General features: G+C 38.4%; 1 protein-coding gene across 5 annotated transcripts in view; it reads right to left on the reverse strand.

The window, feature by feature from the left end:
• LOC129763460 (E3 ubiquitin-protein ligase highwire) overlaps window positions 1–11,461 on the reverse strand; it is a 154,310-nt gene extending 142,849 nt beyond the window's left edge. For 4 of the 5 annotated variants that reach the window (XM_055762539.1, XM_055762538.1, XM_055762536.1 and 1 more), the window contains exons 1-12: window positions 11,271–11,461; window positions 11,108–11,162; window positions 10,576–10,887; window positions 10,412–10,520; window positions 9,981–10,351; window positions 9,724–9,924; window positions 9,477–9,662; window positions 4,547–4,970; window positions 4,364–4,486; window positions 4,079–4,303; window positions 3,931–4,019; window positions 3,790–3,878 (exon numbers count right to left, since the gene is read on the reverse strand). In XM_055762539.1, coding sequence (XP_055618514.1) covers window positions 3,790–3,878; window positions 3,931–4,019; window positions 4,079–4,303; window positions 4,364–4,486; window positions 4,547–4,970; window positions 9,477–9,662; window positions 9,724–9,924; window positions 9,981–10,351; window positions 10,412–10,520; window positions 10,576–10,887; window positions 11,108–11,162; window positions 11,271–11,341 — 2,255 coding nt within the window. In that variant the 5' untranslated portion in view covers window positions 11,342–11,461. The remainder of the gene's footprint in view (window positions 1–3,789; window positions 3,879–3,930; window positions 4,020–4,078; window positions 4,304–4,363; window positions 4,487–4,546; window positions 4,971–9,476; window positions 9,663–9,723; window positions 9,925–9,980; window positions 10,352–10,411; window positions 10,521–10,575; window positions 10,888–11,107; window positions 11,163–11,270) is intronic. The other variant, XM_055762537.1, reaches the window with a different exon arrangement.
• Window positions 11,462–16,947: the final 5,486 nt, after the last annotated feature.

The following is a 16,947-nucleotide window of genomic DNA, read 5'->3' on the forward strand; positions in this document are numbered from 1 at the left end:
TTAATTTTCTAGTCAATGCAAATTATGTTGACGGCGAAGTAGTGCTAGTCGAAACGAAACGACTGAGAGAATAGTCGATATTTATTTGTCATCTTCAAGTCAATAACCTGACAGACTCTCTCTAAGATCAAATCGTCGGTCGTGTAGTTGAACATAACTGTTTTTTTTTCGATAAAAGCCAACAACAAACGGAGATAAAGTGTGCAGCACGTTTATATAGGCAGTTGTCATAATAAGATGAGAAATCCAGAAGATTGATGCTAACCGAGCGTCCTGGTCCATGTTGTACTGGTGAGATATAACTCTAAACTTCGAAGAACACAACATTCTCTCGCATAGCTTAGATGCGGCAGATAAGCTGGTCGTCCCACGATAGTTAGTCACGTAACACTTATCTTATTTTTTGAAAACGGGAAACACAAAGGAAACACTTCCAATCATCTGAAAAGATTAATTGAACCAGCGAAGCTGTGTAGATTCGGTAGACGTTTCAGGAACAGAGGGCTACTCCCAATCCCCCAAGTACACCTTAGATGAAATGTCTATAGTTTGACGCTTGGAATTGACAAAACATCATGAAGTTCATGGATTCCTACGCAAGTTTGTCTGGATACGAAACACATCTGCATTATGAAAAATAGCGTTAACCGCAGGGTATGCATTGCTCATTGCTAACAAATTGAATGTTATGCTTAGTTCCAACAGTTTGTCGACGGCACTATTTGCGTTGACAATTTTGACGTGGGACTACGTCTAACCGGAATATATGGAGGGTAAAATGAAAACCTAAACACAGAACATGCAGGAAAAAATGAAAGATTTCGAATGCTTATAGCTCGAACATTTCGTACTGGATAGGAGAGATGTTTGCATCACTTGATAGGGAATATTTCTACGCATCTATCGCAACTAACAAAATGTTGTTTTTCATTAGATACACAATTGAATAACTGTAAAATATTAGGCGTTATCTAAACGCCCTAACTACATCGTTTTGATTGGCCCGATTTACGGTTTCCCTAACACAGCCATCAAAACCAAGCAGCCTTGGGGAAATCGGCATTGCAAATACATGAAAGTAGGGGGACTTTTGTTCTCATCGAAAAATGTTCCCTAACACAGACTTTAAAACCAAGCAGCGAAATCGGCATTGCAAACACACGAAAGAGCCTAGAGGCGAGTGAACTGAAAAGTTTAAACCCTCTTAAAGCCAAAAAGAAGAAAAAGAACACACGAAAGTAGGGGGAGCTTTTGTTCCCACCGAAATGTGTTCCCTAATAGAGATTTCTAAACCAAGGTGCCTGGAGAAATCGGTATTTCAAATTCATGCAAGTCGGGGGTATTTTTGTTCCGACTGGAATGTGTTTCCCTATCACAGACTTCAAATCCATGAAGCGTGGGGAAATCGGCAATGCGAATTCATACAAATCGGGAGTATTTTTGTTCCGATTGAAATGTGTTTCCCTAACACAGACTTCAAAACCGAGGTTTCTGGGGAAATCGGCTCTGCAAATAAATGCAAACTGCGAGTACTTTTGTCCTCGCTTGCCTTTGTGCAGAGTGGAATATGTCTGTCCTAACATGATCTTCTAAACTTAGGAACCTGGGAAAATCGTGCAGCCACTAGAAGCGAATGAACTTCCCAGTTTCAAGCAAATTCGAGATTCGAGAAGTATGTACACTTTTGGGATGTAAACTTCAGAGGGAAATGTAAAATAAAATAATCGTTTGATAATTTTTTTTGTCTTTATTGGAAAGATTTTCAGCCTTAGGCTGGTTCATCAAACGTTTGATAATTCTTCCGTACATATATTTTGTTCTAGTCATCATACCAAACGTAAAAGGTCCGTCATTAAATTTACTTGTAACGAAGAACAATCAATCACAATAAATGAATTGACTTTACACGGCATTTGTTCATTTTTTTCACTCACAGAGCAAATATATTGAACTCAATTGATTTTGGAAACTGTTTCATTCAATCAAGAATTTAATCAATACAAACGAATGATTGCTAAGCTAAGGTAGTTCCACGTGAACCTTGCGGTTATATCATAGATATAACCCACTAATTTTTTTTTCTTATGAAGTAATCTTCATTCAAACATTTCGACAGCACCACTCTAAACATACCCGGGATACTGTTTTCAGGCTTTTCGCCGCAGTAACGAGTAGAGCTCGACAAAGTCATATTCAACTGAGGATAGTCAGCAGACTAAGATTGGATAGGATTGGTCAGGAGAAAATTGTGTACGCGGGTAACGCGATTCGTGTCAGGGGCAGTAACAGTGTGGATAGAAATCAGGTTGAGTGAAAAGGCATTTATTAGTCACGCCAATTAGAATAACCAGTATGTATGTGCTCCACGATTGATCAGTATTCTTCAATTGGCCTTAGTTTCGGAGTAGTTGTCGGAATAATTTCTTTGAGAATCACAGTAACGATGTGAGTAGTATGTGTATGTGAGTAGTATTAGCATGCCAAATCCGGCCGAAGTATGAAAACCACCTAATGCTATTCCAGAAAGGGCAATAATCTTTTACAGAGGCACTCCTCCTGGTTTATTTTTTAGTTCATGGTCCATGTTCATGGTTTTATCTTGTCCGCAGTCCGAATACGAAACAGATCGAGAAATTGTGCTGTGTGATTGGGTTGGATGATACAGGGATGGGGCAAACCTCAAAGCGGGCGAAATATGAGTGACAGGGCTGCGCCGCATAGGTGCGGTATGCATAAAATGGTAGACTGCGCATTTCGGGGGGAATAAGTTAGATGTGAACGTGAGATTTGTATTTATCATCGACACAGGTAGTACGACTTGTCGTCCATTATGACTTATGGTATTTTTTAGCAAATTTTTGCAGTTTCCTCGAGCGTTTCTTTGCTTCTAAATTCTGCTTTGCATTCCTATCCGGCACAATTTGGTACAATTTGGAACTTCTTAATCCAACTATCTTCTTCACTTCTCGGACAAAGTATTACGTAATATTTATATTAGATCTCCGTGTTTACTTTTTCACCTTCTGGAATCAACACCGGGTTCATTTTTTGCCATCGGCAGCCACCAATCCCAATACCATAACGTTAGCAGGATGCTTGGTCAGGTACACGTATTTATGCTCGTCGGCCACGTCTTTTACCGGGAGAAAACTAATATAGCGATCGGTTCTGAAATTTCATTCGGGAACAACGGTAAATGTTCTCTCGACGGTGAACAGGATCACCGCCTGACGAAGTTCAAGATTTCCTCACATGGTTCGACTTTTATCTCCCAGATGCGGTTGGTAACCATGTGAATTTTTTTTTCCTGTGTCTTCGACTTCGTCCCGAAATCTTCCTTTATGATCTTCAGTGTCAGAAAGTCGCTGATCCCGTGTTCCTTCACTATTCCCCTAATTGGACGCACTGGATTCGCCCGAATGTTCCTTTTGATGGCAGCGATAACGCTCGGAATACGAACACTGACCTTCTACGACTTGTGGTCACCTCCGCAGATAGTTAGTCTTTTCTTTTCTCGGCCTAAGACCCTTTTTACGGTCCACCTCCCACGGCGATTGTCAAACTAAGTAAATCGGCTTCTTTTATTCGCAGTCTATTATGATATGAATTATAGCTCACGTGCATGCAAAGAAAACCAAAGCATTGTATGCACAGGTGAAACGGAAACCTTATTTGTACGAAGGTGCAAACATTATCACGCATACAGTAGTGTAACACTAAACTTGTATTTAAAAATTTTCCGGAGCTAAGCTGAACTCGAACAAAAGTAAATCAACAAATTAAACTTACGTTCCGGGGATCCGTTCGTTAACAAACGTCTTCTTGGTCGAAACACATGCTGTATTGTACCCTGTACATTCGCGACAAACGTTGCAAATCTGAAAAAAAACCATTATTTATGTTTGCGATAATTAATCTCGAATAACTCACCCTGCATTTCCCATCTACAATGTTGTGTTCATCGATGGGACACATGGGCTTGAACGTCGGTTGTTTAGGTTTCGGATCAAATGTATCATCTACACGAAAAAAGTAAGTTGATCTTAGACGGGGTCGTTATGAAATTTGCTTAGTTTACCATTGCGATCCTTTATAAATTTCCTCCCGCATTGTCCTTTGTTGTTCAGTCCGAAGGTATAAAGTTGACCTTTACTGTCTAGTGCCACACAATGTGCTTTGCCCAGTGCTACCTTTACAATCTGAACATCATTCAATCCGGTAACAATTCCAGCCGAATCGCAATAGTTTGTGTCCTTTCCAAACATTATCAACTTGCCGTCCTTGGTGACGAATGCCGATGTACCTGTTGAAGGTTCAGAATGTGTTAGCGCTAGAGTAATCAATTCATTTCTGTTTAGATTACCATTATTGCACGATATATTTGTAACAAAATATCCATCCATTTTGCTAACTTTTTTCGGCTTCACAGCTTTCAGCTGTCGTCGATTTTTAGATTGTTCTCCATCTTCTCCTCGTCGAGTTGTCCCTATGTCGTAGCAAATAAATAAGATCATTGTCGGTCGCTACACTTTTGCGAATATCTTACCGGCAAAGAAAACGGTTCCATCCTCGTTTAACAGAAGCGCATGTATACCGTCGTGTCCAACAGCAACCTGAACAAAGTTGCTTGCCTTCGATATCACTATTTCATTGAGCTTCAAGTTGGGATTTTTTCCACCCGCCTTTAGTCCCAGACTATTTCCCTTGCCATAGTAGAACACTTTTCCGTTGCTACCCAGCACGAGACCGAACTCTTTTCCACACGATATACCACTCAGATTGATTTCATTCGGAAGCATGGGATTGAAGCTGTTGTTGGTAGTCTGAATTTTCTTCAACTGATTTTCACTCAGTATCTCCTCCTCGAATGTGGAATACCCCAGGGTATAGAATCCATCCTTCGCTAGCTTTAGATTGAGATCAAATGCGAAAGAGTTCCTCGAATACAGTTGTTTCACCAACAAATTGTCCTAGTGAATAAAAATCATATTATGGAATAAATCCTCATAAATCGCAAAGATGTTTGCATCAATTGATAGGAAATATTTCTATCACAACAAATAATTTTCTCCAGATAAACTATTGAATAATTCTGAAATGTCAAGCAATATCCAAAGACGCTATGTGCCACATTTTGATTGGTCCAATTTGTGCTACTCAAATGGTTCCCACCGAAAGGTGCAACCAGAGAAACAGCGTAATATAATTCAAATACAAGCAAAACATTGAATCGTAAGACACTCCCCTTGCAATTCTACCGCCAGTCAAATCAAATAATTTAAGCAGTTGCTTTCCGAAAACATCATTCATTGTCTAACCGCAAAGCAGAGTATATAACCACAAATATCATTAGCGGTAGCGGTAGCAGCAGCAGCGGTCAACTAGTTTTAATTTTGTTGTCATTCAACGGAGAACCGCCATCCATCACTTTCATGCAATCGATCCAGCACTCAGTGATGATACCGAGGCAAAATTGCCTGTGGCGGCATACAGTTTGTCTAGAAAAGTGCATTAGAAAAACGTGGACACAAATTTCGACATTGTGAGAACAAGAATGAATCCATTGGTGTTTTTTAGGGCCACCAAACCTTCACAAAAGAGTTACTTCAAGTTATTACGAGTTATTACAATACGATGCATAGTAAAGTGATATCCGAAATAATGAAATACGTAATTTGTAATACCGATTTTTGTTTGCGTGGGGAGAGCTTGTGTTAATTTAGGAGTTTCAGATCGATCATTCATTTTTTTACGAACCTGTGTATGATTTCTGAATTGAAAGTGGTTTCTAAGCACAACACATTGTATGCTGGACGGGAATAATTAATTTTCTCAGTAGTTTTCTTTGGTTGACAACTGAAGAGATCTTTGTCAAAATTCTTAATTTTCCACCTTCGTTCTCTAGGCCCTGGCCCTCCAGTTGATGATGGCTTTCGACTGTCAAGATTATATCGAATGGCTTGATGATCGCTGTGGGTGTAGTCGTCGCACATTTTCCAATCCATATTCACCGCTAGCATCGGACTACAAAAAGTGACGTCGCTGATAGATTTACGACCATTCGTGCGGAAAGTGCTGGTTGTCCCTTCATCGGTTAGTTGCACTTATAGTTTCGCAAGAGCTTCCATTAGATCAAACCTTCTCGTAATGGTGAGCCTACTCCCCCACTGCCCAGGCGCCTCTCCACCGTGGGGCTTCCGACAAATGAGCTCTTCGGTTAACTTGTGGAGCACCAGGTCAAATTGTTCTTTCGTCCACCTCGGAGCTGCGTAGCAGCTGCACATAAAGACTCCGTTGATTTTAGCAATCACGAACCTTTCATATGCCCTTGATATCGTTTCCTGAATGGGATATTTTCCCGTAGTCATTATAATTGACATTCCCACCTTCTCGGCCAAACAGTTTATGTTATCAGGGGCACCCTGTACGGTTTGGCTATGATTGCTAGGTCGCACTTCCTCTCCACTATGGCTTGTCAGAGCAAATGTAGTGCCGTGTCACAGTGGTTAAGGTTGATTTGGATTATTTCCATTTCTTTTTGGCAACCAATGCCTCTTTGAAGATATCTTGGGCCTCCTGTAATGTGGTCATTCCTGTCTCAGCTTTGCAGAGCAGACATTTCGGTGGGCTGCTACAGTCTTTAGCTAGATGTTCCGTTTCGCCGCATCTTCTACATTCTCAGATAGTCTACCGGCACTGAAACCTCTTAATGCTTTCAAGTGCTCTTCAAAAAATGTCTGGAAATCATTTTTCTCTTTTACGGCAACTAAGTCAGAAAAGTTCGGTTTAACTGTACTGGAATCCCGGCCATTGCGGGAAATGAACAAGCAGATGAACTCGCAAAATGCGGCTCAAGCACACCCTTCACTGGTCCAGAATCATTCCGTGGAATTTCGGACTGTGTGTTGAAGTGTGAGCTGAAGAAACAGGAAGACCGAGAAGGGATGCCCAACTAGATGGCTGTACAACTAACCAGTCGAAAAAAAGTTATCACGCCGAGTATTAAAATTACTCAACAATGGCTGAGTCTTTATAATGAAGACTTCAGTAATAAAGATTTCAAGTTTGGTTTGTGTCGCTGATCAGGATCACACCTGATTCCTGATTGGCACCTATCTCGCTCTAGCTTTCTGTATACTCCCTCAACAATAAGCAGTAGATAAGCTTGAAGCGTAGTAGAAAAATGGACAAAATATTGACAACAACAAGTTCACGTCAAAATCAAAACTGAGTGCCCGAACTTCATCAAATCAAGCAAATTTGCGATTCGAGAAGTACATACACTTGGGAGATACAATAACGTAAGAGGGAATTATTAAATATAATGATCGTTTGACCATTCTTCCGTTCACATATTTCACGATAAAAGAATGAAATGATCAGTGCATCATGTCATACATGTCACGAATTGAAAGTAAATATGTTGAATCCAATAGAATTCGGAATTTGTTTCATTCAATCACTAGTTTAATCAATAATTTAATCAGTAGGGGAGAGGGAGGCAAGTTGGCGAGGGAGGCAAGATGACGAATCGGTAATTTGACTCGTTGTAATGAAGGTAGCGCCACCTACTTTTTACTGAAGATGCATCATAACAAGGCCAAACTTTGTATTCGGTAACTCTGCCGAAAACGTTATCACAAAAAAAGTGAAAAATCGTGATTTTGTTTTTTTTCCGTTTTTTCAAATTTCATTATCCACTTTATGAGGAAAGTTAAAATTTCAAAATAATTTTATACATGATGAAGGTACTCTATTGTACATAATCTGTTTGTTTCCGGCGAGTTTCAATCATGATTTTTTGTCAGCTAATTTTTTTTATTGAAAAAGTCGCTTGGGGGCAAGTTGGCGAACTGCAACATTATGTTGATTTTTAGTTTTTTATTGCAGATGGTTAGAACTTATAAGCGAAAAAAAGACCAATGTTGGTCGGACACCAGTTTGGAGAATGCTATGAAGGCTATAGAAGAAGGTTCGTCTGTTCTGGGTGCTTCAAAACAGTTCGGTGTGCCAGAATCAACTTTGAGACGCTATCGACGAAAATATCCAGACATGGGGGTTAGATTTTCAATTCAGCACATTCTGAATGCAGTTATTGGATGTATTCTGACAAACCATATGTGTGTGATTTATGTGTACATTGAACTTATTTGTACTTCTTATGTCCTTCTGTCTTATAAATAAATAATTGTTGTTACATTTTGTTGATTCTTAGGTGACCAAACCATATTCGCCAACTTGCCACGTGGAGGCATGATGGCGAATTCCACATTTTTGCGCAAAATTTTTTGGTGGACAAGTTTTTTATCCAATAGATAATATGATGAAAAACACTTCAGACTATAAGAATCAGAATCAACATTAAAAAAAGAAAAAAACGAGGGGTTCTATCTGAGACACGACCGCTTAGGACGTAGGACTACACACTCTTTTCTTTTGGAATTTGTTGGTTCATCATTTCGGATATTATTTGCGAATACGTCGCAATTTCATAAATAATTCTTCAGTAAAAAGTTCGGGGACCCTGAAACGGTTCAATGGCATTCGTGGTTTTGTAGAATTATTTCGAGAAGCAACGATTCTTTCTTGCCTTTGCGAGAACAGTACATTAATTGGTCATATGTCGCAATTTGTTTCTTCATATCAAGGCACGCATTACACTGAGAATTTAACGAGAGAGGCTCTTCCATGCATCGCCATTCAACAAGCTTCAAACACGCGTTTAACTGATGCACACAGTTGCAGCGATAAACTTCAAGTGAAAATTTTCGCTAGCGTTCACAACTCGAGGGGAAACTTAAACACAAAACGAGCAGAATAAGTGACCTTTGTTGTTTCGGGCACAGAAAGATTCTAAGAATTTTCCTCAGAGGAGATGCACTACTTATACGCTAGCGACAGCTTACTTACTATGCAAGGGTAAATATTCTCTTTTCGCTATCCCCCTCCGTTGTTTCTATTCTTCTTCTTCTTCTTTTCATTTATTTACGGAGACTTTAAACCCAACAATTCATTCGTCTCCGACTGTTTCTATTCTAGCTGCTTCATAAGTTGCTCGTTATTGACAGCTTTGTTCGGGAAAGCACACAAATGAAAAGAACAAATGTATGGGGAAATGGGAATGCTTCCAATTTTCATCAAATTAAACCATATGCAGACTATGGGATTGTAATGTATAGTATATCAAACAAATCTTAGAAAGTTTCCGATTCGATTGGTATGCAAATCGTTAAAATCCGTTCACAGCAAAAATAGTTATTAACGTTAACTTTATTTTATAAAAACGTGACCTGTTTTCTGATTTGGCACCCTTAATGTAAGACGTAGTCAAAAAATTCCAAGCTCCAAGGCTCGCCAAAGCTTAACGTCGCCAACTTGCCTCCCTCTCCCCTACACACAAATGATTGCTAAGCCAACGGTAGTCCTAAGTCAAATTTGCGGTTACCCACCCATAGTTTTTTTTATGTTCTACTTACGCTCCCGGATGAAGTACAAATGCAACAAATGGATTCACCATCGGTGAAAAGTAAACAATTATTTCCGTCCTTCATCGAAACGGTTGTCTGGGTTTGTATCGAGCCTGTTATTTGCAGGGTTTCTGTGTCTACCACCAACAGAGTGTCCATATTTCTTTTCGACAACTTTTTATAGAATAGTTTATTCTGAAAAATGAAAAACGAGAGTCAGTGGAACATTATCATCGATCATAGATCCCAAGCATACATTGCAATAACCAATCCATTCGTTTCGGTCCTTCCCGAAGTCCTTCGCTATGCCATAAATGAACCCGGGAACGGTTCCATTGAAACCTGATCCTATTTTAATCAATGACTTTGATATCAAGATGTAGAGATATTTGCCGTCAGAAGCTATACAGTTCGGGGTAAAAACCTTCTCTACAAACATGTAATCCTTAATGGTAAACTGTGTGAGATAAAATATTATTATCCTTACGATGAAAAATCAAAACGGAAACTTACATAATCAATTAAACTATTCTGTGAGATCCCGTATGTGTAGTAATCTGGAATGTTGCATTTACCAAGTGCGACAGATTGCACGCTACGTTGCAGTTTGATGATACTTTGCGGCAACTGAATCAGCTGACCCGAAAGAATCTTCGGTGACATCAAAATAGATGTGACCGCCTTCAGCAGCTTTCCAGTGTCTCCTTTTGCGGTGCACAGAGCCAACAGAGTGGAACAGCTAATCGAGGACCAGCTGGTATCCTTTTGGTGCAAGCTCACATTAACTGGTGATTGGCTGTGCATTGTGGCTAGTTCTAGCAGAATATCATACAGCGAATTGAACAATTTGTCCGGCTCGTTGCGGAAACTCTCCGGGTCTTGGCCTACAATTGCAGAAAATTGTGAACTACGAATAACAATGCGTTAAGCTGTTTGTATGTCACCCTGAATAATATCATAAAGAGATTTCAACGCCTTCGTGCATATCCTCGGATGCTCATTTCGGGTTTCAGATATAATCTCGAATAGACTTTCCAATCCAGCTCCAACGATCTGTAAGACAATCTTGTGTTTACTTCAAATCAAACAACAGCCGTAAAATGCATACCTTAGATACGTTGAATGTCTGCGGTTCTTCTACTTCAAAATTTTCTTCGAAATCAAAGTCCGAAACATCGATTTCCTTCGTAGAACCTGGATCCTTTGATTTCTCCTTGCACGAGAGACAGTTTTGTTCGTTATCATTTCCTGAGCTCTGGTGGTAGCAAAATGATTTAGCCAGTTTACCAGTCGCCCCTCCTGAACCATTATTTCTGGAATTTTTTGTTTCCACCTCCAATACGATGGACCGAATTGCATTATATACAGCAAATTTAGATGCATTGGGTGCAATCTCAATCCACGATAATGATTCCCCATCCTGTTGTGCAACAACAAAAATTCACCTTGAAAATCATTCGAAGCATCGTAAAAAAAACAAAACAAAACAATCGCACCAAAAGTTCAATGAACTCGCCAACCCTCATTCCACCCCATTTGACAGCTCAAAAGGGGTGGATCAAATGAGGGGTGGGATTTGAAAAACTAAAAATGGCTGCCATTTTTATGTCATTCGTGAAAATTGCACAAACACGCCTTACCAGTGTAACTTTATTACTACGTTCCTTACGCTTTATTTTATCATCCTTGCTTTTCCTGTAGTGTATTTAAAATACATTTTTAATAAATTTTATGACAGAGAAAGTATCTTATGCAGAAAACTTGAAATAAAATTTCAGGAATAAATTTTCCATCGCTCTATACCTGTTTGCGAGATTTCGAACGAAAATCTCATGAAATCCCTCACTATATCTACCAGAATCCAACAGTTCCATTGCGAGCAGCACTTGAACGTATCATTCGTGGGTCAATTTGCCAAATTTAATGAGTTTTGCACGTTTTTCAACGGACGACCTTCCGAGCCGTTGCGAAGTCGCACAAGTATTTTCACCACTTTTCCGTTTCATCGATCGACTCGACGAAACTCGAAAAATCGATAACGGCATAGCCGCGCCAACTGTCGAAATCAGCTGGCATTCAAAACATAAACAAACGCTCTGATTGGTCGGTCGGATGTAAACAAACGCACGTGTTGGGGGTGAAATCGATGAAAGTACACGTGCTTTACAGGTGGTTTTGTGGACCCTGCTGAACTCAGGGACGCGTTGCACACGCAAAAGTCAGTCTGTGTTTGACGTGACGAACTAGAGAAAAATACCATGTGAATTATGACAGCTATTGGGACGGATCACGAACGTCACTTTACGTTGAAAATTGAATGAAATATATACTATTCTCCATACAAATCATTCCGTTTTCACTCAATGTACTGGAAAAAAGGTAATTAAGATGGTAGAATTTCGATCGACATAGTATGCGTATAACTATTTCTCAAATAGTGACGTCAGACGCTGTGTTTATCTTTGATTGGCCACCACATCCAGGTGCTATTTTCAGGATGTAATTTATCAATTAAAAACGTACATTTTTTTAGAGTTCTCGCTGAATATAAGACTAATGTAATGGCGTGCAGTGAATATTTGTGAAATTACGTCGAAAAAAACGGATAACAGTGATATTTCCATGTGCCATTTTCCCTCCCCCACGTTTATACAAACAAACGAAGCTTCTTTATTTTAATGTTATGAAGTTGATGTTTCGAAGGTTCTCAGTGTCGGTGTGTATGATGTGAGAGAATAATCGCCAATTAATCAAAATTTCACAGAAAATGTTACTGCTTTCGAGAACTAAGAATACGACTGCCCTCTGGACCTTCTTACCACATAAATAATCGAAATAAGCCACGGTACAATTGTCATCTGTTAAAAACAAACAGTTGAATGATTACATGTGAATTTTGGCTCAAATTATCATGCAACCGTGAGTACTTTCAACATTGTTTTGTTTCTCCCATATAAATTCCATATTGAATGCAAATAATTACGACACGATATTTTGCTTGCCAATACAGATATACTTCGCCTACTGCTCCACCTCTATATGTATCTCATTGGTTTTCATCTAAGATAAGATCAGACAATAGGGGTCATTTACGGACCAGATACCTGTCAGATACGGACTAATCTGTCATTTTGTGAGTTCGATAAATGTTTGTAAACAAAATCGATTTTTTCAGTGTTGCCACAGTGTACTCATCGTCGAATTCAATATCCATGTCATTCACATTATCACTAAAATTAGATGAGGCTGCAACTAGATATGATGTCGATTCTGCTTCAATGTCTATCAATTTCTGGAGTGAACATTCTTCTTGCCGCTTTGATAGCAAGTTTATCAATCCAACAAAATGTTCTTGTGTATCGGCTGTATACTGTATATGAGCGATATCCTCGTTATATCTCAGAGCATTATTTAAACACTTTTGCTACTTTTGCTACTAAGAAGCTCTGGTTCCGCCTGAAATTTCAATGCTGCAGTCTTGTTACATTATTTTGTTGCATTGCATACTTTAATTTTATCTATGAAAGATGTCCTGTTGTCAAAGCATATATCCGAGGGTGTTAATCTGTGACAAAGCCGCAACGTGTTGTTTATTACGGAGTTTACGATTGTGGTTAAATGGTCTCGATGAACAATATTGGATGTCAGCTTTTTCTCAAGAACATACCAATCTGGAACTTTGAGGTAGACATTGTTCAACCAGTCATGTACCGTATTTTGAAATCTATTATTTTTAATCTCTAGCATTCCGTTTTAATCGTTTGGATGAGGTATCGCAGCATTTAGTGTTTCATTTATACCACATTTATATCAATTATATCATTTATATCAATTGTTATGAAATAGACACACAAGCTGATTTCTTCTGCTCTCGAAATTACAGTCGATACAGCGTTGTTGTTCCAACAAACTGCTTCGTATATTGGCAAAATTCTTTTGCCTCGTCTATGATTATTTCGTCTAGAGTCAATCCGCAGTCCTTTTCATCAACCGACATTGTTGAGACTTAAAAAATATAATTTCATATATGAACATGCGATGAGATAATAACATACCTGAATTGAAACGAACTCCTTCAATTTGACGTAGTAGAGTTCTCGTGGATGGAAACGGAAACGGTGCCATGCAAAACGAATTTGCAAATTCTCCGTTATCGTTTCATTGGACCAACGCTTCACTTTTTTAACCTATCCTGTTAATAACTTAATTTGTCTTCTCTGAATAGCTTCTTCAAGGGTTGTTCTTCACCAATTCTCGAGGTCAGATATCCGCCTTTTTCCATTGTTTTACAATTCTAATAACGGTTACATCAATATATAACATTTGAAAATAACATATTTTTGACATACTACCTGATGTTTTATGTTTTGATGTTTTAAACGAAATATTTCTTTCTGTAGTTGTTTATCTGCTTCAACTTCATCAGCCAAATCATCGTTGTTCTTAATTTCTTGTACTTCTTCCCATACCTCATTCGCGGATGCAGCTAAGGTCGGAATTTTCGGAACTCCATATTCATCGTATTTCCCATCAGCAAAATGAGCCTGTATACATTTTAGGATTAGGATATGTAAATTAGTTCTTAAGACTTACGAAACATATTCTTGTACTAGATTTGACGACAAAGAATGAAACTTCTAATTCACTGTTCACGCAAAATCAAATCCATCCTTTCTGAATACTTTTATCTTTAGGAAATCGATGAAATTTATACTCAGAATGAGTATTTGTTCTTCGCTCACAATTTAATACTTTACACTTCATTTTCATGTTTCAATTACGATTTTGAATGGTTAAAATAGCTTCATAACGTTGTTTTAGTTGTATTCCTGCTTATAGAATAAGTTATTTTGGTCCTGTCAATGACAATCTGCATCTGTCAGATCAAATTTATTTGCTTAAAAAAATCCCAAAGTTGTTATGAATATCATCATTATATTAAGGGCTGTTCAAATACCACGTGAACAGAAAAAGCACGATTTTAAACACCCCCTCCCCCTCTGTGGACAATCGTTGACATTTCCCCCTGTTGTCCACGTGGACATTTTTTCTATTTTTGGTGAAAAGAATGAAAAGTAGTTGAGTTGCGTTTAAATCTTATTTTAAGTAGTAGATAATAGAAGTCCGTGTTAGGCTAAAGTTTCTTTGGATAGGAGTACGCACGAAAATTTGATTGTACGAATACAAACAAACAATTTTGTTCGATAGAAGCTGACGAATACGAACGAAGCAAGGGGGAAGCAATGTAACCACACCAATACAACTCAATGTGGTTGTTTAGCTTCACTATTGCATACAATTCGTACGAACACTTTTCTGCATCCAGTGTCACCGCCGCCTTAGGGAAACACAGCTCGGTGGGAACAAAAATACCCCCGACTTGCATATATATTTGCAGAGCGGATTTCCACAAGTACATCGATTTTAAAGTCTGTGTTGGGGAAACCATAAATTGGGCCATAAACGCTTCACATTTTCCAATTATTCAATTGTTCATCTCATGAAAAATAATATTTTATTAATTGTGATAGACGCGTAGAAATATTTCCTATCAATTGATGCAAAACATCTTTCCGATCTGTTAAGAAATGTTCGAGTTATAAGCATTCGAAATACGGGTAGGGTGAGCACACAAACCGGCAGAACAAATGTATGAGAAAAAAAATTATAGGAGGTTGTGTCCAAGATACGACCGCATTGTTGACGTAGAACAACGCTGTTATTTTATATAAGTCGCTTATTTATACCTTCGGATATTATTCTATAATGCTATGAAATTTTAGAAACAACTGTTGCGTTGTTGTTGAAAGTTGCATTACTTTTTCATTCTCGAGAGAAGCGCAGCTGTCACCCTTAGTGGAGGAAGTTTTGCTACTGGCAAGCGAAACCTAATCACATACATAATTCCAGAACGACATTTACTTTCTTGGTGACTATACAAGCGAAATAAACTCTCTTTGTTAATAACCTCGAAAACAGTAGCAATGCTTCATTATGATCAATATTAGCGCAAATGCAATCCTAGTTGAAGGCATTTTGCGACTGGTACGCGAACCTAAATAACTTATAACATTCCAATAAGACATTCAAGATGCTTGGTATTCTCTAAATATTTTTTGGCACAAAACCTCAACGCCTGCTTCGCCATAACGTCAGTTTAATGCATTGATGCATTCTCAAATGCACCAACGAAGCCCTTATGATGACGGAGAACGAACAATGTTAACTGCTTGGAAAAAGACTGAATTATGCCACACAGCCAGAGCTGCAATCCATCACCGTCAATGTCACAAAAAAGCTGACCATAGTCACTAAATTCCTCTCACGGCACGTGAGATCCAAATATTCAGTAGTGATACTCACTCTTTTGTTTCTGGCACCTAACGAAATGACGGTTGGTTCCAATGCCTCTCACTGCCGATCGCTCTGTTTACAACTTTACGTCACGAGAGCGGTGGTTGTGGCGTATGATGGTAGTAGAAATGTGAGTGATCAGACAGTTCCAATCATTATTGACAATCGCGACGGTTGTTTAGACCAAGAAGGTGGAGTTAACAGGTGGCTCGTAATTTACACTATTTAGAAAAGACGTATGAGGAATGGCAAGACGAAAGGTTTGGATTTGTTTATGTTATTACTTACGTTGGTATGGTTACATTTGATTTCGTCGAAGGTATTTGAAGCAGTATAATAAATAAACAGTTGTCGTTGAAAATAGTAACCTAGTAACCTTTATGCATATGCTTCCGCCAGCTGGCTCGGCTAATGTGATATGATTTATTCAGGGAATGCTTTGATCGTGGTTCTGACATGATGCATAATTTGTAGCTTTGTTTTTTTGTGCTGGTTCATAACGGCAATCAACTGTGCCGACGAAACTGTAGCCAATGTTTAGTGTTGTTTGGATACCATCTATGTAAATAAATTCAAACTTACGGGATACGTCCGAACGGCAATTCTGACATTACGTTTTACCTTCCACTTCACTTTCCTTGGTTTAGATTTGTTTGTTGAAGTAGAAGTTGTTGTTATTGTTGGAGATGTCTAAATTTTCCGTTAATTCGATTATCGATTAATCGTGGGGCCATTTGTAAATATTCGATTCATTCGAACAATTGTCTTTTAGTATTCGAGTATTTATTTCTTGCAGTTAAAATGAACAAACATTTATAATAAAAAAGATTATGGTGTCATAATTTCAAAAGTTAAATTAAATATAATTTTCAAATAAACATGGTGCAGTCAAAACCATTATTTGAATGAAATGGTATTTAAGTAAATTGATAAATTTACCATTTCATAATTATTTGCAGATCATGAAAATGATCCGATTGAAAACCGACAAGGCGTTTTTTTTTATTTAGAGTTAAGCCTTACCAGAACTATTGAAGTTTAGTTCATAAACGTGAGATGAATACAAAAAATTCATTTTTTTATAAAACGAAAGAAAATTGCGATCTTAAAGAATCGCTCGAAAATC

Source organism: Toxorhynchites rutilus, chromosome 1 (genome assembly GCF_029784135.1).
Source record: "Toxorhynchites rutilus septentrionalis strain SRP chromosome 1, ASM2978413v1, whole genome shotgun sequence".
Lineage (NCBI taxonomy): Eukaryota > Metazoa > Arthropoda > Insecta > Diptera > Culicidae > Toxorhynchites > Toxorhynchites rutilus.